The sequence below is a fragment of the Leishmania mexicana genome, chromosome 31 (assembly GCF_000234665.1).
Source record: "Leishmania mexicana MHOM/GT/2001/U1103 complete genome, chromosome 31".
NCBI classification, from domain to species: domain Eukaryota; phylum Euglenozoa; class Kinetoplastea; order Trypanosomatida; family Trypanosomatidae; genus Leishmania; species Leishmania mexicana.
In genome coordinates this window covers 787212-813278 of record NC_018335.1, presented here as the reverse complement: position 1 = coordinate 813278, position 26067 = coordinate 787212, and the positions used below count along the sequence as shown (strand labels likewise).

Genomic DNA, 26067 nt, shown 5'->3' with positions numbered 1-26067 from the left:
CGTGGTCGAAAATGAGTGGACACATGTGGGAGCGCCTGCCGATGAGTGCGTTAGATGAACGCGCGTATGTACGGATGCACTCTCGCTTTCTTCTTCCGCTTATGCTCCTTACTACATATTTCCATATATTTGTGTATGCTGTTTTGGTTGCGTGTTCGTGTGTTGTCTCAACATGGGACGGCGGCTGCATTCGACGTCTGCCTCGTATCGATTTCGGGTGGACCCACGCTGCTCACCTTCTCTTGGTGTTCTTGTCCCCCCTCCCCTTTTTTTCCGCTCTAGTACGCCTCGCTTCCACTCTTCGCCATGGACATGTTTCGTGATCGCTCGTGTACGTGTGGGGTGCACCTCTTTCCTCCGTCAAGCCTTCGCGTTGCTGGTCGCCCAGGCGCTTCTTTTTTTCTCTGTGCGTGCGCCGGCATGTGGGCAGGTATCACAGGACAGCGTAGGCGGCCGTTTTTTCACCCCCGCCATGGCTTCCGCCCTTCTTCTCCGCTAGCCCCCTTTTCCGCTGCCATTGTGCTTTACTGCTCTCAATGCGTTACGTGCAGGTCTACACCTGCGCACCTTTGTATCCACACCTGCTTGTCTAGGGGGTCTGCGGTGGTGTGCGCGTGTTACCTCCCCGTGTGATGCCTATACTGTGCTCTTTGATTCACCCCCTCCTCTTCGGATGGCATCTGTGGTCTTCTTTCCTTTTCTTTACATCCTGTGCACTTGCCGGCGCCTCTTTCGTCGTGTATCGATGCTGCATCGCACCATCGCCTTGTTTCAACCGTACTGACCTCTCGCTCTCTCTAACTAGCCGCGCGCTGCTGCTTTCTCTCTCGACGCACCATTACCCGCCGCTCTTTTTTTTTGTTTTTTTCGTTGCCGCTCTCGTGCTCTCGTTCTTTGTGTACGTCAGCATATCACTTCCGAGGCGGGCTGCGGGCGAGTCCTCCAGACGAAGAAAAAGCCAGCGGGTGGGGGGGGCAGGCAGCGACTCTCCCGCGTTGCACAGCTCTGCTACCGGCAGCGGACAGAGGGTGCAGCACCGACAGATACCAAGTCAGGAGCGACTGCGATGCGCTATCGTGGTAATGCACGCACAGGTCGACTGACAAGGAGCTGCGGCGCCTTTGCGTGCCGCGACCGCGCCGAGTGTGGAGCAGTGGTGCTGGCGCCTGGCCTGCTGCGGGGTTAACTTGGCCAGCTACAGCACAGAGAAGCATGTGTGGTTGCCGTTGTTGCGGACTCGCTCTCCCGCCCTCACGGCGCTCGACACGGGCCCTCCAATTGTGGAGGATGGCGGCGTGCGACGGACCTGGGCACATGTGCTGGCGCTGCTGTGGCCCGTCGCGTGCGCCTCCGAGCTCAGACTGTCTTTGGTCATTGCGGACGGGAACACAAGGGCAGGCCGAACAAGCTCACAAAAATAGGCAGTGCCGGAGGCGCCGACGCCAACTGCATGGACTCCGGACCTGGCCACCGGTCTCAGACGCCAGGCCGACGCCCACCGAAACCGCGCTACGCGATGCAGCACGCCGCGACAAGAGCGGCTACTGGGCGGCGTCCGTCCGACACCACAAGAGCGCGGATGCTGAGCTCACGAGACGACAGGCGACCCTCCTCGCCCAGCTGCGCACGAGCACCTGTCCGCACTTTGGGTTGCTGCAGTGGCGGGTGACTGGCAGCGACGGCGTGGGGTTGCAGGTGATGTGCTGTCTACTGCTGCGCTGGCGTTGCGGTGTCCCCCTGTGCCCCCCTTCGGACGGGCAAGCCATAATCTCTCTGCGCGCAGACACATGCTTTATGCACGGGCCCCCCTCCGCTTGACATGCCCGCACCTGCGCAGGGCGTGCGGACTCAGGAGAGGGTGGAGTGTTCCACGTTGCCACAGACCCATAGCGGCGTCCCAGCTGTCGCGGCACGTGCGGGCAAGCCGTGCCGCCATGCCCCCCTCCCCTCCTCCTGTGGCAGCGAGGGAAGTGGGGGGTGGGGACAGCGACTGACCCGCGCAGCAGCGGCGTTCTGAAACAGGCCCCAGGATCCGGTAGCGCGAGCACTGTGTGCCGACGCTGCCAGGCACAGACGGCATGGTGCGTCGCATCGAAGCAAGGCGTGCAGAGGGGAGAGGAGCACGGGTGATGGGCGGAGAAGGCGCGAGGGGATCCACACCGATGAGCCCCAAAACGCCTGGGCGCAAAACATGCGGCATCTCCTGCATCCGGCCGGGTAAACTGATGCGGCACGGATGCCGGAAGCGTGAGGAGAACCTCACGGGGTTGCACCACCGAGTCCCCCAGGCTCCAATGTGGTGAATCGCCACAGAGCCTGATGGGGGGAGAGCGGCTTTACGCGACTCAGTGGGGTAGGCGTGGCACATGGCAGGGTGTGCTGGATCTCAGAGGGCCCTGACCCGAGGCTGGCTAGCTTCCCCCCTGAGTTCACCCGGCGCGCACCTGGAACACTCCCTACTCGCCGCATAGCAGCCACCACGGCTTCCGCCCTCGAGCAGGAGACTGGACGCGGCCTTCCTGGGTCAAGGTGTGCGGTGCGTGCACCCATGCCCCTCTGGCGCCGATCGCGCCGCACATATGCTCAGAAGGAAGGGGCAATGACCAGTAAAAAAACCGCAAGACGCATGCCCCCGATACAACGGCAGGACGGCTCATCCACGGGAGGACCCGGGTTGAGCCGCAGTGCAGCAGAGGCCGGTGCGCCGTGGCTGTATAGGCGTGCATGCGTTTGCAGACTTGCTCGTGGCAGAGCGGATATGTGGACAGCAAGCGGCAGTGCTTCATATTTCCATTAGTGTGGCCATGATCTTTGGCTGCGTGCGGAGGGTGTGACGCGGTTCTCCCTCCCCCGCCCCGCCGTATTCCTCTGCCTCTCTCTCTCTCGCCCCCCATCGGGGCTCCTCTCTGTTTTTGTGCTTTCTGTAGTGGAGGAGGGAAGATGCGTAAGTGCTCGGGCCGCAATGTCGCCCACGCTGCCGTGCATCCCTTTGCTGTTTTCTTTTTTCCTTTTTTTTTGTGTGTGGTTGCGTTTTTTGTGAAGCTGGTGCAGTAAGATGCTGCATCGTTGTGTGCTCTCTGTCTCGTCCTCTCCATCATGCTCCTGTGCTCGTTGCCGTGGGACCGCGTACGGCTGTCCGCGGTCGCATGCGTGTGCAGCGAGTCGACATGTGCCTTTTCCCTGGCACGTTGGTTGTCTGTTGTTGTATCTTTTAGTAGCACTGAGGCTTCGACTACGGTCTTTTAGCTTGCTTTGCTTTGTCTGCATCTTGTTCTCCTTGATGCCTCCGCTCCTGGTTTTGCGATCCCTCATCGGCTACCGATAGCATGCGCCGCCGCCACTACCGCTCTCTGGGTGTGTCCTGTAACACGTCCCTTGACCCCCTTCTCATCCACTCCCTCCCCACCGCCCCTGCTCCCCCCAAAATGAACGAGACTGCTTTCACCGCGGTGACTGTTTGCCTATGTGTCTGTGCTTGATGGGTCAGACATCTCTGCGTTAAACTCTGTCGTTCCATCTCTTCCGCCTCCTCTTCTCATCCTTCCGCTCCCTTTGTCGACTTCGTGTTTTCTGTATTTTTTCTTCTGGCAGTTCGCCATTCTTCTCCTCCGCCATCTTGATCTCTCTCTCTCGATGTCTTAGCATAAGTGTGCGTGTGCGTGTGTACGCGCGAGAGGTGCTGCCCGCGGTGCCTTCCACGACCCACGTTCTTCATCTTTTTTCACCTCCCGCACCCACACGCGCTTCACAAACAAACAGCGAAGACAACAGCAGCAATGTGTTGAGACAAGGCAGGTGCCAACATACAAGCACGCACGCGTGCTTACTGGTTGTCGGTATATGTTTGCCTACCTGTCGTCACGCTGCCAAGCGATGGAGCGCCACGGCGGAGGAATTCCGTTCTGTGGTGTTCTTTTGGTGCCTCGCTTTCCATTGATGCGCCTGGAAATGTAGAGCGCACCTTGGCTGCGCGGCGGGGGACCTGCGCTTGTGTACTGGACAAGATCACATCTCGGTGGCCGACTTGGGACGACCTCATCTCTGGCGCACCAGTACTGGTGCGCCCAGGATGGGCCGGCGTGCTTCGGCTCCTAATACTGCGGCGCTCTTGTACGCCCGCACACACTCTTCCGGAGACTTCCTTTGTCTTTCTCTTATTTGTGGCTGCCACATTTCTTGCCTGGCTCTGTATGTGCCCCCTCCTCCCTCCTCCACCCTCCCCCCTCTTTCCTCGTACCTCACTGGGCGTCTTTCTTATGCCTACACCGACCGATACACACAGGACGGAAGGAGGGCAGAATGTCCACGCGGACGTACTGCGTCATCCCACATGAGGCGCGCCAAGACACCTCCTTCTTCCAGGGCGTATTCGAGGATGGGGTTCGGGTGCTCTACCGCGGCCGCCTACAGTCACTCGTCTTCTCTCACGTGCTGAGCCCTGCTCATGATTACGTGAAGCACATCAATGGCCCGCTTCTAGCTACGCTGCGCGAAGGTGGGAATGCCACTCTCGTCCTTGCGACGCCGAACTCCGACGATGTGGCACTGCCCCCTGAGCCGATGGCGTCGGGTGTGAATGGCACCGCATCGCGGGCCCAGGCTGATGCACGAACGCCTGTCTCACACGTACCGTCATCATCAACGTCGTCTCAGAGGCCCAACGCGGGGTTAGCGGAGGCCACAGCAGTGGCGATGGAGCTATACGCGCATCTCTTTCCCTTGCTCTTTCGGAATCTCGAGGGCTGCTCAGCAGCCCGGCTCTCTGTGGTGACGGTTTCCGCGTCGGAGCGGGTGTTGCTGGACAGCCTCCGCGAAGATCGTCGCATCCGCACCCTGGAGGAAGCGCACAAGGTGACCGTGACGCGCAGCACCTCGGCAACGGAGTGGGGCACGATCTTGCAGCTCCTCGAGGACCGCCACGTCGCGCTGGAGGAGTCTCCGACATCGCTCGAGGGGCAGACGGCCTGTGTGGTGACGGTGGAGCTGCAGGGCTATGGCCGACTGGTTGTTGTCGACGCGGCCAGCGCGCAGGAGCTGCTGCAGCAACTCACGCTCATTCTCCATATGCGGGCAGACGGTGGCGCTCGCACCTACCCTACACGCACTCCCCTCCGAGACCTTTTAGAAAAGAGTGTGGCACCGCAGGCAACGGTGCAGGTGCTTTGTGTGCCAGCACCGCAATATACGGTGCGACAAACGATGCGCGTTCTTCACTTTGCTGCCACAGTCGAGGTGGCGCAGAGCAGCGGGGCTGCTGCTGCTGCTGCTGCTGCTGCGACGGATGCATCTGTGCCAACGGTATCTTACTCTAGGCCGCCGCGCAGGCGAGCGGCGTCATTGTCGTCCGCACCGTCGAAGCTCTTCTCGAGACCAGCAGCGTCACCGACTCCTTCGGCCGTGGGGGCGAGCCCCTCCCACGACAACGTCGCCGACTCCAGCCCGCGGCGTGTTGGGGCCCCGGCTGCCGTGCGTCCAGATGTAGAAGAAACATGCAGGAGCGGCAGCAGCTGTAGTACCACTAGTGGCTTTCGAGAGCGGACGCCGGCTCAGTTGCCGGTGACGAGCGTGCAGCTCGATCGAGACCGTCAGCGAGCGCGAGAGCAGCACCTACTCAATCGCCTTGTGTTTATCGAAGAGCAGCTGCGAAGCTCGGAGGAGCAATGCCGTCGCGCACAGGCTGCCCGTGATCAAACACTCCAAGAGCGCAACGATTTGGAGCGCGAGCTTCGCGGCAAGACAGGCCTCTGGACAGACCTGCAGCGTGCCCATCAAGCGACCAAGAAGGAGAACGCCGACTATGCGCAACTGGTCGAGCGGCTCATGCGGCAGGTCCGTACGCTGGAGCGGGAGGCAACGCGGCAGAAGCGGCAGGACGCCGCGGTGGTGAAGCAGTTGCGGCAAGCAGAGACGGAGAAGGAAGAGCTGACGATGCAGCTGACGCAACTTCGCAGAGAGGTGATGCTCTTCCGAAAGGATGCCACCCGACGCGCACGGGAGGCGACGCTCTCGCGTATCTTGCCGAGCGAGGCGTCCGTGCCGGTGCCTCTAGCTGCAGCGCAGCGGCAGCCTTCGCGGTCCCGACACGCGCGCCAGCCGGGACCTCCATCAGTCTCTTTCACGTCCACGAGTGGTGTGGGACGCCACTCCCCTCGTGCGCGGCGCATCGATGAGCGCATCACGGATATGGAAGGCTCGTTAGACAGCAAGAACGGTGATGCCCCCTCCCTCGCACCGGAGCAGCAAGCCCGCTTAGTGGCGATCACAGTGGACGAGCTCCGCTGGCGGAACCGCCACCTGACTCAGGAGGTGGATCGACTGCAGGAGCGCCTGCTGGCGGCTCTCACAGCAACAGAGAAGCGAGAAACAACTGAGAGTGCTGCAACTGGATCAATGCCCGATCATCGCCGCGATGGAGGTTGCCCCATGTGCGATGCCATGCAGGAGCGTGTAGAGCAGTTTCAAGCGGAGCTGGCTCATGTTGGCGAGGAAAAAGATGCGTTGCTGCGCCTCATGACTAAGCCTCCTGCCTCCCTCCGGCCTCGCGACACAAAGCCCACCATTGCTGCGAACCTGCCGCGGAGCTGTGGTAGCACGCCGCGCTCACATTCACGGTCTTCCGAGACGAGGCGTGGAGGTGGGGAAGACGATGGTGACGCCGCGGGTATTCGCAGCGCGTCCCAGCCGGCGAAGGCGAGCCCCACAGACTGCACTCAGCGCGTCGCTGCTTCTCTACTCGCCGGCTGTGCATCTCTGGATGCCCAGCTTACGTGCGCACAGATGGCGCTGTTACGTAGGCTGCACGGTGGCGCCTCCGCGAGCGCGCCGGCCAACAATGAGCTGCTTGACCCTCTTTCACAGCTCTCGCCCCTCATTCTTCAAGAACACAAAGAGGCTGTGGCTGCCCTTGCAGACTCGCTGCGGCACATTGCCGAGAAGCCGGCTTCTCGCGCGGCCGCCACGGGCTCCGCCGCCTTTCCCGCACCTGCGCGTGACGCTTCAACAATGACGCCGGCGTTGTTGCCACCCGTCCCCCGCTGCGCCTCCGCGGCGGACGCCGACACGCTGACGAGCTACCTTTCCTTTGAGGTGGAGCGTTGCCAGCACCTGCGTGCCTTTATCCCGACCTTTGGGCAGCTGGCGGTTGCGACGGAGCACCTCGCCATGCGTCTTGAGGCGACCGACGCCAACTTGAGCTGAGGGAGGGAGGGCAGGGGACGGGCCAAGAAGAAGGGGGATGGGGGTGGGGGTGGGAAGTTCGCGGGCATTAGGGAAGGCAACGCGATACTCCGGCCGCCTTCTCTCAGATGTTCGTGCCGTGTGTGTTTTTTTTTGTGTGTGTCATTCATGAAAGTTTCTCGCCTTTTTTGGGCGCTCTCTCGTGTTGTGCGGGGGTGCCGCGGCGTTTTATCCTTTTTCGTTGTGCTCACTTTGATGTACGCGCTGGCACGAGATGGCGTGCTCATACCCACTCGCCACCTTAACCTGTTTCTTCTCATTCACCACTGCACCAACGTAGAGTGTATAGATGTCTAGACAGGCACGTGTGCGCCAACATGTTCATATGTGTGTGTGCTCATGTGCTCAGGTGCGTTCCGCTGCGGGGGCTGGCACGGGGGTTGGGACAGGCAAAGACATTGTCTGAGAAGGATAAGGGAGATCGCTAAGAGGGGCCGTCTCCGTGCCGTTTTCCTTCCCTGCCAGACTGACGAGCAACTATGGACCTCTCCCCTCCCCCAAGGCTGATCGTTGCCACACAGACGCAAGGTACCCACGAGTAACATGGCATACACACACAAGTATGGCCTACACGCGCACCACCACCACCACCACCACCACCGCATCAACATCAAGCGAATCAACGTACTCGACCACCCAAGCCCGATTGCATACTAACGTTTGTGAATGACGTACCATGCCGGTCTATGCCGGCTGCTGTAAGTGAGGGCTTCGGGGTCCTGAAGGAGGACGTGCAGCAACCCGTTGATCACGAACGAGATACAGGGTGAGAGAGAGAGACCATGAACGAGTGGGCGAGGGAGGAGGGTAGGGTGCGACGTGTTCCGTTTTACGAATGCGCCACGTGCGTGTGTGTGTGTCACCCTCCTCGCTCTACTTCAACATGGATGAAAACGAAAAAAAAAGAGGCGGAGCAACGAATGCACGCTCGTGTGATGCGCATCCTTGCATGCGTCTCTGCAGGTGGCCAGCGGATGACCTCTCTCTGCTGCACGCTTTCTTTTTTTGTTGTCCCATCAGCAACACCCGTGTCTTCCCCGTTTTTTTTTCTTCATCCTCTGTGCGCGCTGTACACCCCCCTGCGGCGCTTCTTTGGTACACTGATCCACGATGGCGGCCTCAGAGCGAGCGAGGGAGAAGCGAAACGCATGAGACGGCTGCACGTGAACAGACCGTAAAACCCCCCTGGCGCGTCTGCGTCTTTTCGAAGGCCCTCCTTTACATATATATATCCGCTCTGGGATGAGCTCTATCACCGAGGCCGCGTACTCGTCCCCAGAGTACACGCACTGCGTTCGCGATTCGCGCTTTCGCCACAACGTCTACGGGCCTGAGGCGGACACATTTCTCTTTCTCGAGGCGCTCGACAAGGATGCTGAGTTTCTCCGCTCCATTCAACCAGACCGCTGTGTGGAGGTCGGGTGCGGCTCCGGCACCGTCATCACCCATCTCCGGTGTCTGCTAATGCCGTCCGTCGCAGCAGCAGCCACACAGGAGATTGATGCAGAAAAGCCTGAGCCCTGCTGCCGCACGAGCGGCACCCGCAGCACTGTTGGCGGACCAATGTTCTGTGCTGTAGATGTGAACTCGCTGGCTCTCGAGGCCACCGCCATCACCTGGACGGAAACCCTTCTCAAGTACTTTAGGGAGACGGTTTTGACCAACTTCTATGAGCGTAGGTTTCAGAGTGCCGTTCCAACCTCGCTCGCTGCCCCAGTGGTGCTCTCCGCCGAGGGGGCTGCGCCGCCATCACCGCGTGTGGAAGCCGACGGCCCGACAGCTTCTGCGCTGTCGGCTTCGACCTTCTGCCTTCATCGCTTCCACGGCGATCTCTTACACGCGCTGCCTCATGGGAACTCGGCGTCTGCGCTGTTCGATGTCGTCCTCTTCAACCCCCCGTACGTCCCGACCTCGCTCGAAGAGTTGCAGGATGCCATAACCCAGAGGGACGTGATCACCACAGCGTGGTGCGGCGGGCCGCGAGGACGCGTTGTGCTCGACCGGTTCCTGCGTCAGCTGCCTTCCGTTCTCTCGCGGCGCGGTGTGTGCTACGTGGTGCTTACCAAGGAAAACAACGCGACGGATGTGGTGGCGCTTGCCCAGGCTGCGTTTCGCGAGCATCTGCGTTGCAGCGGGACGACGGAGACTGTGAGGGATGAGGACGACGTGCTTGAGGCGTCGGAGGTGGCGGCGCGCTACACGGGCGAACATTTAAGTGTATACCGTCTGCGCTACTTTCCCCGATTTCAAACGCCATGAAGGGCGGGGCACTCACACGTGCGCAACGACGCATTCTTAAGCGCTGACATGCTCTCTCCCTACTGACCGCCTTCGACCGACGCAGAGCAGAAGGGCTGAGAGATGCGAAGCCATTTTTCGACCTTTCATGGGAGTACGGGCACTTCACTTTTTGTTGCTTGCGCGCCCATCTGTGTCTAGCCGCGTGCGCGTGATCTAGAAGGATAAGCGCGACGAGCGCACACCACTGGCAAGCAAATACGGCAAGGCTAATTCATGTCATGCCGCATCCACGGTTTCACCACAGCGACGCCTTCCTCAGCACGCTTCCGCACACATTGTAGCATCGCCAATCATTTTGTTCACAGGACCTCATGTACGTGTTTCGCGTTCGCCGAGAATTCGTGTCCCCATTCCATCATCGCCCTACTCGAGATGTCCTCTTCTCTAAGTGTGTGGGGGTGGTGCACATGTCTTCTGTACACGCGCAGCACATCTCCTTCCTCGCCTCCATCTACCCCCTCTCACACCTCTTGGTTGCCTGCATACGCATTCACGAACGCGCACGGCAGGTGACGCACCTGGACACTCCTAACGCACAAACACACGCGAACGGAGCGCCCGCTTGAGGCCTCTTTGTGGCCGCACGCACCCATGCGAGAGATCGTGGCAGGGGAGCCGCCGTTCGCCTGCACGCCGGCGCTTGTTCTCATTATTTCAGAGCCGAAGCACGCGCAGACGCTGCTGCGGGCCGCAAATCTGCACCTTCCCCTCGACGACACTGAGGGTGGGCATTTGAAGCGACTGCGACCGCGCCCCTGCGTGACGCTGGTGCCAACTGCGGAGCCCCAATCTTCACCACCTGCGACTCCGCCCTCGAGCTTGGAGCTTCTTCTCGCACTTCAGCCACTGGGGAGATGCGGTGCGGCGCACACGGCTTCCATCTTGACAAGCAGTGCTTCTTCTTCATCTGACGCGATCGGCGGGACAGGCGCCAATTCTGGTGCTGCCGACAGCGGCCATGCTGCCTTGAAACATCAGCTTTTGTGGCCTTTGACTCAAGCAGAGGAGTCACTGAGCGCTGAACAGGTGCTCAGGCTTCTCTCCAGCGACCTCGCGTCAACCTCAAAAGTGGCGCCGTTTCATGCATTCGTAGAGACGGCCTCTGCCGTGGCCGCCAGAAACTCCGCAGAATGCGGCATACGCCAGCAAACGATCGGGATCTGTGACCGCAACGACGGCACAGAAGGCTATACTTCAACGTCGAGCTCCTCTCGCGTAGGGGACGACACCACACCTTCCTCGGATACTGCTGCTGTTCCTTGTGGGTCGCTTGCTTTTCAAATCATGTCTGTGCCAGCGACGGCCCCGAGGTCGGATCCGGCGGAATGGGCGAGTGCTAACCGTGTGTGGCCGCTCGCTGTACCCCGTCCTCATGCTCACGCTGTGCCGTCCGCCGCGTGGACGGCAGAGGTGTGCGCGAACATGGTGAAGCACGTCTTTCCCCTCTGTCGTGGTCTGCACCGTGTCTGTGAGGCTCGCGATCAGCGCATGCGCGCAAGCAGGCTTTCTTTGGACAGGAGGTTGACGGAGTCCTCGAAAGCTGCGTCCTCGCCACAAATCAGTTTGGCTGAAGAGGGGGCTGTCGTCGGCGCGAAGGAGCCAAGTGGGCTGCTCGACATTGTAGCTGTCGTGATCGATCCTTCCACAGGGCGTGTTGTGGCGACGAGTTCTGGCTGCACATCCATGCGAGTGGACAACCCTGTTGCCGCAGCGCCGTACTGCGGTATTTTCGCAGAAACACCCTTCGGGGAGCACACCGTTTCACGCAAGCGGCAGCGCGCAGGGGCACCGCAGCAACCGTGCCTGATCCTCGAACACCCTGTTATGTACGCGTTGAAGCAGCTTGCCGCAGTACAGCAACAGCAAGAGCATCAGCGGCAGACGATGCAGCCTTCCGGTGGCACGGCCGGGGGGTCCACCGCCTCTGGGAGCCTGGCGCTCGGGTCGTCCAGTGCGGTCACTGGTGAGGGTGCGCGCCACGCAAACAGCTCCCGTCCCTATCTGGCAAACGGGCTGGACCTCTACGTGACGCATGAGCCGTGTGTCATGTGTGCCATGGCGCTGGTGCACAGTCGCATCCAGCGCGTGTTTTTTCTCTTTCGAAACGCGGTGCACGGTGGTCTTGGTGGCCGCTATCACGTGCATGTGATGGCCTCGTTGAATCACCACTTCAGCGCATACGAGTGCACGGAGGCGGCGGAGCTGTACACAACGCTGGTAGTACCACGGCTTTGAAAGCGAGGGGGAGCATGTGCATGCGCTTGTGTAAGTGTCCGTGCGTGCCGCTGCGGCGATGATTGTGGTGATCTGACACGCGGCTCTGCCGTTGTGGTTTGGCGCGCTTGCGGCTACCACTTCACACATACGGGACTAAAACCGATGTGCGTGGGTATATTGTGCTGGAAGGAGCAGGCGGTTCTCTTGCACGACACGCGTATGCGCATTATTGTCTTGCAGGACAAACACCACGCTTCTGCACCTTCATGGCTGCCGCTGCTACAGCTCTGGACTTTGCGATCTGGGTAGTGCTGACGCAGCGCCTATGACGTGGTGGGGTTGTGATGTTTGAGTGTGTGCCTGTGTGGCTTCCCCCCTCGCGTAATCGCTGCTTTGTGTTGTTCTTTCCTTTTCATGCACCGCGCCTCCTCCTCTTTCTGGACGTGACTCGCCCCGTGGCTCCTCGACCGCCCCCTTCCCTCACACGCACGCATTAACGCTGCCGAACATACCCCAAGCCCAAGGCGGCGCAAATAATAGTAAAAAAGAAACAGAACAAAACAGGACAACAAAATGGGCAACACGGCAGAGCTCAAGTGTGCCGCCGTGCCGACAAGAGGGGCAGAGGGGCTGAGGGGGCTCTGCGAAGCGGCTTCGCCTATTCTTTGTTTTTTTTTTTTCATTTGGAAGGCCAAAGAAGCCCAAGAATCGACCATACCGGACTACAACATTGGATCGCTGTGCGTGGGTGGTGAAAACGGATGGACGGGCGCATGGACGGCGGGTTCGTGGTGTCCAAAGTGTGTGATACACCGCTTGTTGCCTTGATTGCCGTTTTCCAGGCGCCGGGATCGCGTTGAAGAAGCACGCGGAGGATATTACCCGAGCGCGCGTCCACCGCTGCTATGTGCTACGTGATGGGCCTGTGACAGGCCGGGCCGAGTGGCGTTTGACTCACATTCGATGGCAGAGAGTGGACACGCTGAAGAACAACAAGGAGGACCCGGGCAAAGTTGCGGTGCGGCGTGAATGCGGTTTATTGCCTCGCATAGGAAGAATAAGGAGTCGCATTGACGCTACTGCAGGGCCGAGTGTGACAAGGCGAGCCGATAAAGCAGAACTTGTGCAGGCCATGAGAACTACCCTCCCAGCGTCTCTCAGTGGGTGTCCGTGTTTCGTCGGCTTGTGCAGGTGTTTCACCGCTTCCTGTGACGCTGCGATGTTCTCCTTGAAGGACCACCTCGTCTTTCTCTGTTCTTGTAACGTGCGCACTCTCCGCTTTCTACTCCTCCCCATCTCTCCCTCTCTCTGTTTGTGGCTGTTGTTCACTTTTGCCGCCGACACTCCGCCTGTCGGACAACACCCCTGACGCCGCCAGGAATACGTGGTAACACACACACACACACACACACAGAATCACACGAGAACTCTGTAGCGCTGTTCTACTCCATCCATAGCCGGCGACAGAGGAGATAGCGAGCAAGTGACCCAGCCCACAGCAAAACGCGTACGCCCGCTTATGAAAAGCAACCACCCTACTGTGCATATCACCTCTCGCGGATCGTCGCCTGCACACAAACAGGCACCATTATTGCGCTTAAAGCACAGCACGACTTACCCGCTTGTGCGTCCGTGCTTGCCGCCTCACGGCATCAGCAGCTGAAAGTTGGAGTGCCCACAGCCAGCATCACGTCAGACTCGCACGCAGTCGTTTCGCCTTGTTGTTTTCGTGCAACGCTCTCAGGCGTCTTGGAGAGGCTGCGTGCACTGGTTTTGTTGCAACCTTGCTCGCAGCGGACCACGACCCTGCGCGCACTCGTCTGCCGCAGTCTGTGCATAATGACGCCGTTGGTGCTTCTTTCTACCTCTCGTGGCAAGGACGCAAATGCGAAGTCGCTAGTTGCGTACCTGACTCGCTCGGTGCTGACGCCGATCGCAACCAAAGCTGCTACAGCGGCGGACAGCGCCTCGACGGCATCAGAGTCGAGCAAATACCGCTGCTCTAGCACGGAGCTGCAGTGCGGCTACGGCGGCGGCGTCGACGTGTATCTTGCCATCCACAATCAGCACCGCAGCACCTTCCTCGAACATAGCGTGTACCTGTACAGTGCAGCTCTCGAGGTCTGTCCGCAGCTCTCCATTAGTATCGTTCCCGTCATAGGCACAGCAGAGGCGGTGGCGTGTGACACAACAAACAAGGAAAAAACCTATGCGCCTGCAGCCTCCTCCTCGCCCTCTGCGCGCTCGAAGCAGCAGGAGCAGCAGCTCGACGGAATGCAGGGCGGCAGTAGCGATGTCATCGAGCTGTACGACGATGCGGCGGCAGTACTGCGAGAGTGGAAGTTGGTGGACAAGGCCTTCATGCGAGATGCGGCGGGGTTTCAGCCGCACTACAAGTACGTCGCTGTCGGCGGCACATTCGACCACTTTCACTCCGGTCACAAGGTTCTCCTTTCGACTGCTGCGCTGAACGCGATGCAGAAGCTGCGCGTCGGTGTGACGGATGCGTCACTCTTGACACAGAAGAGGTTTGCAGAGTCACTGCAATCGATCGAGCTGCGCATGGAGAACGTGGCACAGTTCCTGCACAAGATGCGGCCGGACCTGGAGCTGGAGCTGGCACCCATCTCAGAGATAAGTGGAGGCACAAAGAGCATCCCCGACGTCGAGGCGCTGGTGGTGTCGCCGGAGACGGCGAAGTCGCTCGGCATCATTAATGAGATGCGCGCCGCAAACGGCGGCTTGGCCCCGATGGTTGGCATTACGATTCCGCAGGTGGAATCTCCCACCGGCGAGTCGATCAGCTCCACCGCCCTGCGGGAGTGCCAGACGCAGGCGGATTAAGATTGTTGGCGAAAGGAGAAGCGTGTATGTGTGTGTGGGCGGGGTAGCGAAGGGTGAGGGGGGAGAGGCAGCGTGCGTGTGAGAGCTGCTGTGGTGGGAAGCGGCTTTGCTCGACGTCAACCGAAGGGTCAAGAAGTGGGAGTGGGTGAAAACGGCGAGACGCGATTCAGAGACGGAAAACAACGGGGTAAAGCAGATGAGGCGTGCAGAGCGCCATCTGCTTGGCTCCATGAAACTGAAGGGCTGAAGGCACCCGAGGAGGAAGTGGACGAAAGGGGGAGGGGGTTGAGGCCGCACGAATCGCTCAAAGAAGGAAAACTTGCTAGCAGTGCTTGTCAACGTGTGCGTGTGTGCATGTCGGGGCTGCTGGCCGAAACCCATCTTGTTTGCTCTTCCTTTCGGTATCGTCTTGGTATCTTTCGTGAGCGACCTTCTCCGCCCTTTGCTTGCTAGCTCTTCGTTTTTTTTTTGTTGTGAGACCCCCCATGGCGATGGGCACCTCTCAATGCGTGGTATCTCGGGCCCCAGTGCATTCCCCGCTGTGGGAGAAACGCCAGGCAGCCCCCCTATCCCCTTCCAACGCCCAGCCACCTCTGCTGGTGGCAGAGTTGAGTGCGTGCGACGTAGGGGGAAGGCCTGAGCGGTGCATCGCGACTGGTGTGAGCGGCCAGGTTCTGGATGGGGCTGCGGCAGAGCGAGCCGCAGCGGTGCACACGCTTGCGCTAATCCATATGATTAGGCAGAGTGTCAGCGTGACTCGAAGGCATCCCCCAGCCGTCCCTAGGTGGCCACTAGCGTGGGGAGCCTGAGTGTCGCCCCCCGATGGCGGACGCACCGTGTGGCGACCGGCATGATGGGGGAGCGGCCTGCGAGGCGACCTGCGAGGCTGCGGTGGTGGGTAGAGCTCGAGGCAGAGGCCGTGCTGAGATGGCTGAGTCGGCGCGTTGCTGCAGCACGTGTGCCTCACGCTGCTTCGCACCAGGCGATGCGGGGTGGGTGACGGGCCAGGGGGTAGGGTGGCGCTTAGCTCATGTTTTATGGGAGAGACACGGACACGCGCTGGAGGAGAAAGACTTTCCTTGATGCTTGTCGACTTGTTACCCTCCTCTCTGCGTAATCCGGCGACGTCTTGTGTCTCACTCTCCTTCTCTTTGTGTGAAAGCGGACGGAGCGTCTGATGAGTGCTGCGATCTCTCTCTCCATGTATGCGGCGCTTTGTGTCGCACCACAGCTTACGCATCCACGTCTCCTTGCTTCGGGTGGTACGCAGACACGCACACGCAGATGTATGGGGATTTGCACGTACAGGTGCACTGGTAGATGGGAACGCACACGGGATCTGAGTCGGCGCTCCATGTTCCGTCATTTCTTCACGCATCTATGCATCTCAGCGGCGCCTTCGTGAGATGGCGCGAGTGTGTGGCAGCGCTCTGGTTTCCTTCTTTGGCGCGTATGCTTTGCTGGTTTTTTTTCCTTGTGCGTCTGTCTGTCTTTTGTGCCACGTGTGCTAGAATAGGTGCTGGCACCTTATATATTGTAGGCGTGCCGTGGAAAGGGTATGCGGGCAAGGCTCCTAAGTTACCTCTCTCTCCTCCTCATCACTACCACCTCTGTCTTCGTAGGCCAGCCAGTGAGGGTGCCGGTCCCTGTCGGGTGGTGGGGGACGAACATGAGTAGTTGCCCTCCTGTGTTTGCTCTGCTATGTTTATCTTCGCGCGCTGTTCTACGGACATGACGGCGCGGCTCGACGAGGAGGGGGGAGGGACGATCGAGTTTTGGTTGTCCAGGGGAGGCCGTGACTTTGTGCCCCCCCCCCTCCCCCACTTGCCAGTGCTGCGTCCAGTTTCCGTCTTTGCTGCACATGGGCCCCGCGGAGCTTATGGTGCCTTCTCGCTCGTCATTTCTACGGTCTGTGTCTTCATAGTATGTCCCGCCTCCCATCCCGATCTTCCCCTTCACGTCTCCACCCGGTGGGACAGGAAGATCGAAGGGCAGGTGACATCGAACCCTCGCCGGTACAAGCAAACACATCGTATACGCGCATCCGTGCTCCTGTACAAGAGAGCGCACTCTATTCCCGCCGACATGGCTTCGGTGCCAGTGGCGCAGCTGCACACACTCCAGCAGCCGAATGGGCTGGGACGAATATGCAAACTCGCTAAGGACCTCAGCGCAACTCGCTCGCTTCGTCTCTCTCTCACGCCTCTCTCACGCACGCTGGCTAAGGAAAGGGAAGTACTCACCTGGCTATATCCTGAGTACGCACGATGTGTCTGTTTACATGTCTCGGTAGTGCACGCCTGTGCTCTGGTTCTTGCATCCTCTGCGGACGTTTCGCCTCTAGCGACTCTTGTGAATGCCCCTTTTCTGCGATGAAAGATGCGAAGATAGCAGGTATAGGACAGGATGTGCCGCGGTAGGAGCGGTTTTCGGTTCTCTGAGACCTCTTCGCATTGCTTTATTGCCTACTAGTCGATGACGGCTATAATGACTTATGAGCCGGGTTGCGCCAGGGTTGAAGGTCGGGGGTAGTGGTGGTGGTGCTGAGGGGGGCGGGGCGGACACTGTTCGACGTCCTCGCTGTGTCCGTTTCGGCAGATTAGAGCTGCAAAGGAGTGCGGCTGAATGTCTGGTGTCTCTTGCGTAAGGCGCACACGATGCACGGGGCATGATGCATTGACATTGACATAGCAATTTGCGATTGACTCACCTCGTGATCATGATACCATTATTTACCTTCTGAGACCCCTGATTGGCGTGCGTGTGTGTGCGCATGTGCACGTGTGGGTAGGTGTGTGGCCATGTGGTCGCTCCTCGCTCAGGAAGTGTCAGCCTGGGTCTCTATCTCTCCCGCGGGACTCGGGCGTTATGTGTTCTTTTTCCAAGAGAAGAGGGCTTCGCGCATGAAGCAGCTGTGCAACGCCGTTTTTTAGCCGGAAGAAAGTGCATCACGCTGCGTATGCGTGTCTTGCATAGGCGGACTCTGCGACAACGAAGCGGTTCAAGGGCGAATGGGTACAGCGACATGCAACGAAGAAACAAGAAAAGCAACGCACGTCGTCATGGGGCTTTCTGGTGTGTGCCTTTTTCTTGTGCTTGCGCACACTGCCCCCCCCCCCCCCCGATTACCCAGCATCGCTGATGTTCACACTCATCTGTGGGCAAGCAAGAACATTCGGATTCACCGTGCTTTGGCGGACCATTTCTTCCCTCGCATTTGTGCCACCGCTCCGGCGCCGGCCTGGCCAAAGAGACACCTCTGATGGGCTGGGACATGCGCTTCCGTCACTCTCTCCCCGCTCACTCTCTTGCCGCCTTTGATTTTGTGTTTTCCCTGTTCGTGATCCTGTTGCTCCCTCTCTGCAGGCTGGCATCCAATTACGCACCCCCACCCACACCCGCTTTATCTGTGCAGGAACCTTTGCCATGTCCTCTGCGAAGTACCCAGAGTCAGCGTCACCATCGGCACGGGTGGTGGCGTCCCCGACGACGGCCCCGGCTGGTGAGGCTGTCGGTGCACTGCACCTCCTGCGGTTTGCCTACAGCTACATGACATGCCAGCAGCGTGTCATACTCGCGTCCGGCCTCTTCATGACTTGTGCGACGCTGCTGAGCATTTCGATTCCTGCCCTCGCCGAAGAGATAGTATCGTACGGTATGAGGACGATCACAAAGACGATAGACAGTGCCTCACCCACTGCGGTGAGCTCTAGCGCCACATCACTGGAGGCAGCAGCGGCGACTTCGGGACTTGGGATGCCCGCAGAGGGCGCGGGAGCTGGAGCGGATCAGTTCTCCTTCCTAGGCCTTGGTCCGCTCAGCGAGCGCATCTTCAAGCCACTGCTTCCAATGTTCTTCACCTTTCTGCGTGGTGCCGTCGCCGTCGGCGATGGTGCGGAGCCTGCGGTGTCGCTATCCCCCTACGCCGAAGGGATTCTCTGCCGCTGCCTCCTCATGTCAGTGGCGATCATATGCTACCACTTCACTTCCCTGCTCGCCCACCTTGCCGCGTACTACGCGGGATCGGGAGCGCAAAATGCCTTGACGAAGGATAGCGTGCAGCGTATCCTGCATACCCCACACCCCGAGCGCGTCGCAGTCGTGAACGCGGTGAAGCTGGCGCAGCTGATCACCGCCAGTGGACGGGCCTTGAGCGAGACGACCGGCGAGCTGCTCACGAACGTGCTTTCTCAAGTGATGTACATTGTGGGCTTCTTTGCCGTAATGCTCTTCCTCTCCTACCAACTCACCCTGACCATTCTGGTCGGTGTGGTGGGGATTCAGTGTCTCTTCTTTCTTCAAGGGATCTCGTTGCACCGCCAGGGCAGCCGCCTAACGGCAGAGGAGGCGAACGTGCAGGCGTACATCGCGAACATCCTCCAGCGCAGTCAGACCGTGCTCGTCTTTGGTTGCAGCAATTTCGTGCTGGACCGCATGGAAGACCGAGCGGCGCAGTTGTGGCGGCTGACAAACGGTCTCAACTGCAGCATCCACGGCTACACCGCCGTCAGCTCCGCCCTCACCCGCCTCATCCTGGTCGTGGCGCTTGGACTGTCGAACTACTACCAGCAGAAGGGCCAGCTCGACATGCGGCACACAATTTTGTACTTTGCGTGCTTCCAATCCTTTGTAAGCACGCTCGCGTCGCTTTCATCCGCAGTGAGCGAGCTGCGCGCCACACTCGGGCGTCTCAAGACGCTGGATGCGATGCTGCGCTGGTACTCGGAGCCGCTCGCGGTGACCGCGGGAGAGGGCTGCGCCGCGGCCTCGGAGGCGGCTGTGGTCGACGTGCAGGAGTCCGCCACAGCAGACGTAGCTTTGGACCACGTCAGCTTCTCGTATCCAGCGGTGCCGGCTTTCCTCAGTGAGATTGGTGGCGCCGCTGGCGCAGGCGAGGCCGTCGCCTCGTGGGAGCAGGAGCTGAGCACCGCCATGGGCAGTCAGCACAATAACGGCGTGTCGCAGGTGAGCTTGACGGCTCTCGTTGGGGGTATCACGGTCCTTTACGGTCCCAGCGGCTGTGGGAAGAGCACCTGTCTGCGGCTTCTGTGTGGTCTGGTGCGGCCTCACACAGGCACGGTGCGCACGCAGCGTCGAGCCGTGCTGTTGGAGCAGCAGCACGCCATCTTTATCGGCACAGTGGCAGAGAACATCTTGCTCACCAACCTATCCAGCTTTGGCACTAGTACGACTGAAGTGAGTGCGTTAAAACCCACCATGCCATCGAGTGGCGTTCCTCAGTCGCCCACTGCCGCAGCGACTTTCGCAGAGCTGCAGCGCCGCGTTACGGACGCGGCGGTTAAGAGTGGCTGCGCAAACTTCCTGAGCAACCCGTTTAGCACCTTCATCGAGAGTGTCGATCACCCGCAGTTCAGCGGTGGCCAGCTGCAGCGCATTGTCTTGGCTCGAATGTTGGCGCGGACGGACGACTACTCGCTTGTCCTCCTAGATGAACCTACCACTGGACTTGACCGAAGCGCCGTGGAGGTGCTGCTGGAGGCCATCAAGGAGCTGCGTGACACCCATCACAAGACGGTTCTCATTTCGACTCACGACCACCGTGTGGCGGCGGTGGCGGACAAAGTTATCAATCTGTCGGGGAGCGCAGCAGAGGTGCGGTGAGGACGCCCCGTTGCGCATCTCCTTCTCGATACGGTTTAGGCTTGTATAAAGGAATCGGATGCAACACAGACACACAGGCAGACAGGCACACAAGGGTCGGCTGCTCCGCCTTGTCGTCGCGTTGCGGTGCATTTTTTTTTCAAACATGCGCTTCGCTCAACCGGCAAACGGTAATTCACTCCCCCGTTTTCCCGCGTTACACAAGGGCGTTTTTTCTACTCGGCTTCCTGGTAAAGGAGTGTACCCTTCCCTCGCTCGTGCGAGTGCACCGCTAGAGTCGCCGGCGATGCGCGCGGACAGAGGTGTTCCTCCGTCGGTACCCCGTCCAGCTCGAGCATGATGGCGTCTGCACGCTGCACACCAATGCCTTATTTTCCTTCGTGTCCATTGATCTCCCTTTGTGCTCGTATTGTTGTCTCTCTCGCGCTTCCTCCTCGCTCTCCCTCTATGCCCCTGTCTCCCTCCCGCTACGGCTTTGCGACGCCGTTGACGTGAGCGCGGCATGGGCACCATTTCTCACCGCATCGTTCATGTAAAGTCTGCCATTGCAGGTGCCGCCGATCGCGGCGACACAGCAAGTGCAAGGTTTGCTAAGGAGCCAGTGAGCTCGAGCTCCTCCGCCCCGTAGCCATCTCCTTGGTCGCTTCTCAGCTCGAATAGGCGTGCCGAAATCACACCATCGCGAACAATGCGTCTCACCGCGGGCAAGATTTACTTTTGGGGCTCAGTGGCCATCATCTTCCTCACTGCATGGAATCGTCACTCCACCGCCCAGCTGCGCACCGTTGTGGATAGCTTGAAGGAGGAGCGGATGCGTGAGGCGGAGCGGCTGCGCCAGCATCAACTCGGCGGCCAAGGCGGGGTCAGCGGTACCCCCATGGCGACTTCCGTGTCGTCGATGCCGAAACATTTCAATCCGTATTACAAGCAACAGGAGATCGAGAACGCCTCCACGGATAAGTAAGTTGCAAAGATCAACAGATAAGGCTGGAGGTAGTGTCGTCGTCGGAGTGGGTGGCTCCGTGGTCTCTGCCGGGGGTGGGTGGGGGTGACCCTGCGCGTGTGCGTGGCAGCAAGGCCGGCGCATTCAGCCCTTTCTATTTTTCTGTGGGCTCCGATTGATGAGTGTTCGCCTTTTCACGACGGTGTGCGCTCCTCATGGCGATGGACACCTCTCAATGCGTGGTATCTCGGGCCCCAGTGCATTCCCCGCTGTGGGAGAAACGCCAGGCAGCCCCCCTATCCCCTTCCAACGCCCAGCCACCTCTGCTGGTGGCAGAGTTGAGTGCGTGCGACGTAGGGGGAAGGCCTGAGCGGTGCATCGCGACTGGTGTGAGCGGCCAGGTTCTGGATGGGGCTGCGGCAGAGCGAGCCGCAGCGGTGCACACGCTTGCGCTAATCCATATGATTAGGCAGAGTGTCAGCGTGACTCGAAGGCATCCCCCAGCCGTCCCTAGGTGGCCACTAGCGTGGGGAGCCTGAGTGTCGCCCCCGATGGCGGACGCACCGTGTGGCGACCGGCATGATGGGGGAGCGGCCTGCGAGGCGACCTGCGAGGCTGCGGTGGTGGGTAGAGCTCGAGGCAGAGGCCGTGCTGAGATGGCTGAGTCGGCGCGTTGCTGCAGCACGTGTGCCTCACGCTGCTTCGCACCAGGCGATGCGGGGTGGGTGACGGGCCAGGGGGTAGGGTGGCGCTTAGCTCATGTTTTATGGGAGAGACACGGACACGCGCTGGAGGCGAAAGCGAGATACCGCTTGCGCGCGTATATATGTTTGTGTGTGTGCGTGCGAGTATCTTCGGCGCATCGGCACTCCATGTACAAGCTCGATACGGCAATGACGAGGATGCTCACTTTCTCGTCTGTGACTTTTGCTGATTGCTATGATGATTATCCCTGACAGCCATGGTGTGCATGGGGAACGCGGTACAGTGCGCAGGTTTGCAGCAAGGCACGATGGGCTCGTGCACGCGGAAACAGACAAACAAACCTAGGTGAACGGAAAAAAAGAAAGAAACCGCCGCACATTGCGTACGATTACGGTACCGCATTTCCTGGACCTTGTTAGGCTGTCTTATGTTGCCTGTTGTTGACTTCTCCGCACGGCTTCTGGTCGAACAGCGTTCTTTCACCTTTGCTGTCGTGAGTGTATGTGTGTGCGTGGTGCGCAAGTCTCTCTGCATGACTTGGTGTTCGCTGTGGCCTTCTCAATTGTCTCTGCTTTCGTTTTTATTTTTTGTATTCTTACCGGTCTCTGCTCGGCAACCACCCCGCATTCAATCTTAGCCTCTCCGGGTATCTGTGATGGCTGTGCTGTCACGCGCTCTCAGGCACGAAGGTACTCATACGAACGCATACACGTTCCTACAGCTGTTGGCGCGAAGTATTTCGTGAGGAGTTCTCCCATTACCTCTCCGGCTGTTGCTGAACTTGGCGAAGAGGAATGCGAAAGGCACCATTGGCCGCTGAGCACGCAGCCGGTCAGCGGTCGACGCAGCCCCGGTACGGCGATGGCTTGCTTCAAACGCCACACGCAGTTTCTGTAGCTCCTGACTCTGTAGTATCTACACATGTACAGAGGGGGCCACTGCGGCTAGCAAAGACACATGGTAGTACTGCAACTAAGAAGACGGTCCCGCCACCTGTAATGGCGGCCGGCGGTACCACGGTCAGCTTTGCTGGCCCCACGGCAGCGCCTGGCAAGTTATTGGTGCCGACGCCCTCCACCGCCTACCCGGCGCCTCCGGCGTACACGGGCACAGTGCTGCTTGCCGGATATACGAGCAGACGAAAGATTGTGCAGAAGGCGGCCGCTCTCTCCGCGCGCATGCGCCGTCAGGTGCAGGATGTTGTACAGATGGAGGAGGAGCAGCGGGTGCTGTCGCAGGCGTATCGTGGCCGGCAGAAACTTTTTGAGCAGCAGCAGCAACCGTTCCAGCAGGCCCAGGCGAATCAGAGAAGCGCAGCGGGCTTTGATGACGCAAAAGCGGCGGGCGAGAAGGCAGCGTCGAGGACAGGGGTAGACGCTGCTGGCGGCACGTCATCTATACCAGGCCTTCCCTCCGATCCAGCGTCGCCAGTCGATGCTGCCGCGGCATCACCCGACAAGAACAACCCTGCACCGTTACCAAATGCCGATATCGGGCTAGCGTTCGAGGGTGCGTTGGACATTAAACAACAACTACAGCAACAGATGCAAGAGAAGAGCGACACTCTGATCAAGATGCGCGGGATTCAGCAAGCGATCCTGGAGCTCAGCGAAGAGACCACCGCCGCCGTGGAGCAGCGCTTGATCCAACAGAGCGACTCGACCTCCCTCGAGGAGGCAGATGGGATCTCTAGGGCGCACACGGCCGAGGACTTTGGCGGCCTAGTGACGGATGACAATGCCAACCGGCACCCTGCCTCTTCAACGGAGGAGAAAAGGAAGGCGGAGATGATCCAAGAGCTGCGGTCAGCCTTGAAGGAGATGCTCGACGTCCACCATGCATCTTTTCTGGCCCAGCACCCGACGGTTGGTAGAAGCGTCACAAAGGGCACTACAGCGACAGAGCTGCCAGGGTCGACGTGGCTTGAACGGGACGCGACCTACCGTCCCCCTGAACCCTTGCAAATGTTCAGCACGAACGCATTTGCGGTCACACTGGAGTACCTCAGCAACAGCATCGCCTGCATCGCACACATTGCGGACGAAGTGTGTGTCGCGATAACCTTCCGCTCACGCGCGGATCCAGTGGTGCTGCGCCCCCACCTGGAATCGCTGCAGAAGTGGATTGCACAGGCTGAACGCTGCCTTGACACGGCGCAGCGGCATCTCCGTCACTTCCAGTTGGGCGAAGCGGCTTTACTTGATGGCGGCGCGTACGAGGTGAACAGTCTGCGCGAGCAGGCGCTCCTCTTGAGAGAGTCGCTAACGGCACATGAGCAGAAGGTGAAGACAGTGGAGGAGGCGAAGGTGTCGGTGCTGCATCGTCTTCGTGAGATTAGCAGACGCTGCTACCTTTGGGAGGTGCACTTGCTTCACCGCAGGGACTCTTTCTACGGTGATGGCACCTCTCAGGTGTCGAGCTCAGTGGAGGGAATCGGCAGTGGAGCGGCGCTAGTGTACCTCTCCACCTCTAACGCGAAAGTGTTGGAGCCGACGCTGATGGACGCGGGGCCTAATATGGATGCGACTGGGACGATTGTGCCTGATGACAGTCTCAGTATTTCATTTCCGTACACCACGACACTTCCCGTATGCGTCGAGGTTGGCATCATCGCTACTACGGCAGTGGAAGCATCCTCCTCGGAGGCGACGACAGCCATCACGCCCGGACTTTCGTCCACACTGCGGAATTCCCACCGTGGAGGCACGCAGAGTTTCAGAGTTAGAAGTGATGCCACGTCACGGCCGCCAACCACCTTGTCGCCGCGCACGCCATCTCCGCCGTTGCTTTCCATCTATGCGCGCGCTCATCAGCCACCGACGTCCTCGTCGCTGCGACTCATTGAACAGCGCGTTGCTCGCTCGTGGTGCAACCCGTACGCCCGCAAGAAGTACCTATGCCAGCGTGCAGAGCAGGTGATGATGCAGCACCAGCCTCAGCAACAACAGCTGCGAGAGCGTTCAGCAGAGCAGCAGCATTCTTTCTCGCGTGTCGGCGCCTCGGTGTCGGTCGACCTGGGAAGCGGAGGTGACGATCTGGCTACGGAGGCAGCGCGGGCGTCGACCTCGCATCCGGCCAGCTTCATCTCTTTCGACTCGGTTCACCGCTGCTCATCCTCGTACGTGATCATGGATGCGGCCACCACCGCGGATGATGCGACTGGTCGAGTCATGTTTCCGCGGCTGGGATCACACACTTACGCCAGGCATGGCAGCACTGCTGCAGAGTCAAAGCGCAGTGCTAGCCGTATGGCGGACTCCCTGGCAACGTCGGTGGCCGGCTCGACAGGTATCGTTGGGGAGCCGGTGGCAGATCTGGCAGATGTGCGCACCGTTCAGCTGCTGCAGAGCTTAGTGCGCAGCATACCCTCTAAAAAGTCTGCCTTCCCTCGCGATCACGCAAAAGGCACAGAGGGGAGGCGCGATACCGGCGGCGGCGGCAGCGGTGATGTAACGGCGAACTCATCGCTGTCGCCGTCATCGTGCATTGATGTAACAAAAGATGCGGAGAAATGCGCTGCGACGCGGCATAGCATCCAGCGACTCTGCAGGTATCTCACGACGTTCACGACACGTCCCGCATCAAGCCGGCAGCCCGTATTGCAAAAGTGAACCAGGGGGCGGGGACTGGCGAGCGCACTTTGCCGAGAGGATGATATGAGTGAGCGTATCGACGCGAGCAAGGGGCCAGAGGGATAGAGGGACGTAAAGGGTGGACAGAGGAGGGCGTAGGCGAGAGACCTCCCGGCCCCCGCTCACCCGTTTGTGACGCTCTGGCGTTCTCTCGCGCAACCGTTGCGTTGTTACCACCGTTCTCTCTATCTGGCTAGCTGCTGTTGCTCCGCTATCCTCACGGGCTCTTTACTTTTCGTCTGCCTTGCGCTCCCCCCGTTCGCGTGCTCTTTGCTTGAATCCTTCGTCTCCGCGGGTGTGGTGGTGGGGCCGTGCGAGTAAACCGCTCACCATCTCATGAAAGGCGGCAAGCGAGGCCCCACCACCGCAGCTGACTAGGCATTGAAGCACGCACGCATACGGAGGCGGACGGGTCGCTGCTGAGGATGTGTATCCCACTTTTGTGAGGGTGTCTCGCTTCATGTATATATATATTTGTTCGTCATTCTTCCATGTGCCACCGTACTCATCATGCGCAGTCGTTTCTTCCCTTGTTGGTGCCCGCATCTTGCCACGTGTCTGCCTGCT

General features: G+C 59.7%; 7 protein-coding genes across 7 annotated transcripts; all 7 read left to right on the top strand.

Annotated features, from left to right (window-relative positions):
- Positions 1 to 4299: 4299 nt before the first annotated feature.
- On the top strand, positions 4300 to 7197 carry LMXM_31_2100 (conserved hypothetical protein; the record flags this gene model as incomplete). The annotated part of the gene is made up of 1 exon (XM_003878009.1): positions 4300 to 7197. The coding sequence occupies one exon, from the start codon at positions 4300 to 4302 to the stop codon at positions 7195 to 7197; it is 2898 nt and encodes a 965-aa protein (XP_003878058.1).
- Positions 7198 to 8478: 1281 nt separating this feature from the next.
- LMXM_31_2090 (conserved hypothetical protein) lies at positions 8479 to 9495 on the top strand (the record flags this gene model as incomplete). The annotated part of the gene is made up of 1 exon (XM_003878008.1): positions 8479 to 9495. The coding sequence occupies one exon, from the start codon at positions 8479 to 8481 to the stop codon at positions 9493 to 9495; it is 1017 nt and encodes a 338-aa protein (XP_003878057.1).
- A 633-nt stretch (positions 9496 to 10128) lies between these two features.
- LMXM_31_2080 (conserved hypothetical protein) lies at positions 10129 to 11772 on the top strand (the record flags this gene model as incomplete). The annotated part of the gene is made up of 1 exon (XM_003878007.1): positions 10129 to 11772. The coding sequence occupies one exon, from the start codon at positions 10129 to 10131 to the stop codon at positions 11770 to 11772; it is 1644 nt and encodes a 547-aa protein (XP_003878056.1).
- A 1821-nt stretch (positions 11773 to 13593) lies between these two features.
- Positions 13594 to 14598, top strand: LMXM_31_2070 (conserved hypothetical protein; the record flags this gene model as incomplete). The annotated part of the gene is made up of 1 exon (XM_003878006.1): positions 13594 to 14598. One exon carries the CDS (start codon positions 13594 to 13596, stop codon positions 14596 to 14598), a length of 1005 nt encoding a protein of 334 aa, XP_003878055.1.
- A 3426-nt stretch (positions 14599 to 18024) lies between these two features.
- LMXM_31_2060 (ABC transporter-like protein) lies at positions 18025 to 20220 on the top strand (the record flags this gene model as incomplete). The annotated part of the gene is made up of 1 exon (XM_003878005.1): positions 18025 to 20220. One exon carries the CDS (start codon positions 18025 to 18027, stop codon positions 20218 to 20220), a length of 2196 nt encoding a protein of 731 aa, XP_003878054.1.
- Positions 20221 to 20908: 688 nt separating this feature from the next.
- On the top strand, positions 20909 to 21184 carry LMXM_31_2050 (hypothetical protein, unknown function; the record flags this gene model as incomplete). Its single annotated transcript, XM_003878004.1, has 1 exon — positions 20909 to 21184. One exon carries the CDS (start codon positions 20909 to 20911, stop codon positions 21182 to 21184), a length of 276 nt encoding a protein of 91 aa, XP_003878053.1.
- A 1478-nt stretch (positions 21185 to 22662) lies between these two features.
- LMXM_31_2040 (conserved hypothetical protein) lies at positions 22663 to 25479 on the top strand (the record flags this gene model as incomplete). The annotated part of the gene is made up of 1 exon (XM_003878003.1): positions 22663 to 25479. The coding sequence occupies one exon, from the start codon at positions 22663 to 22665 to the stop codon at positions 25477 to 25479; it is 2817 nt and encodes a 938-aa protein (XP_003878052.1).
- Between the last annotated feature and the right edge of the window lie 588 nt (positions 25480 to 26067).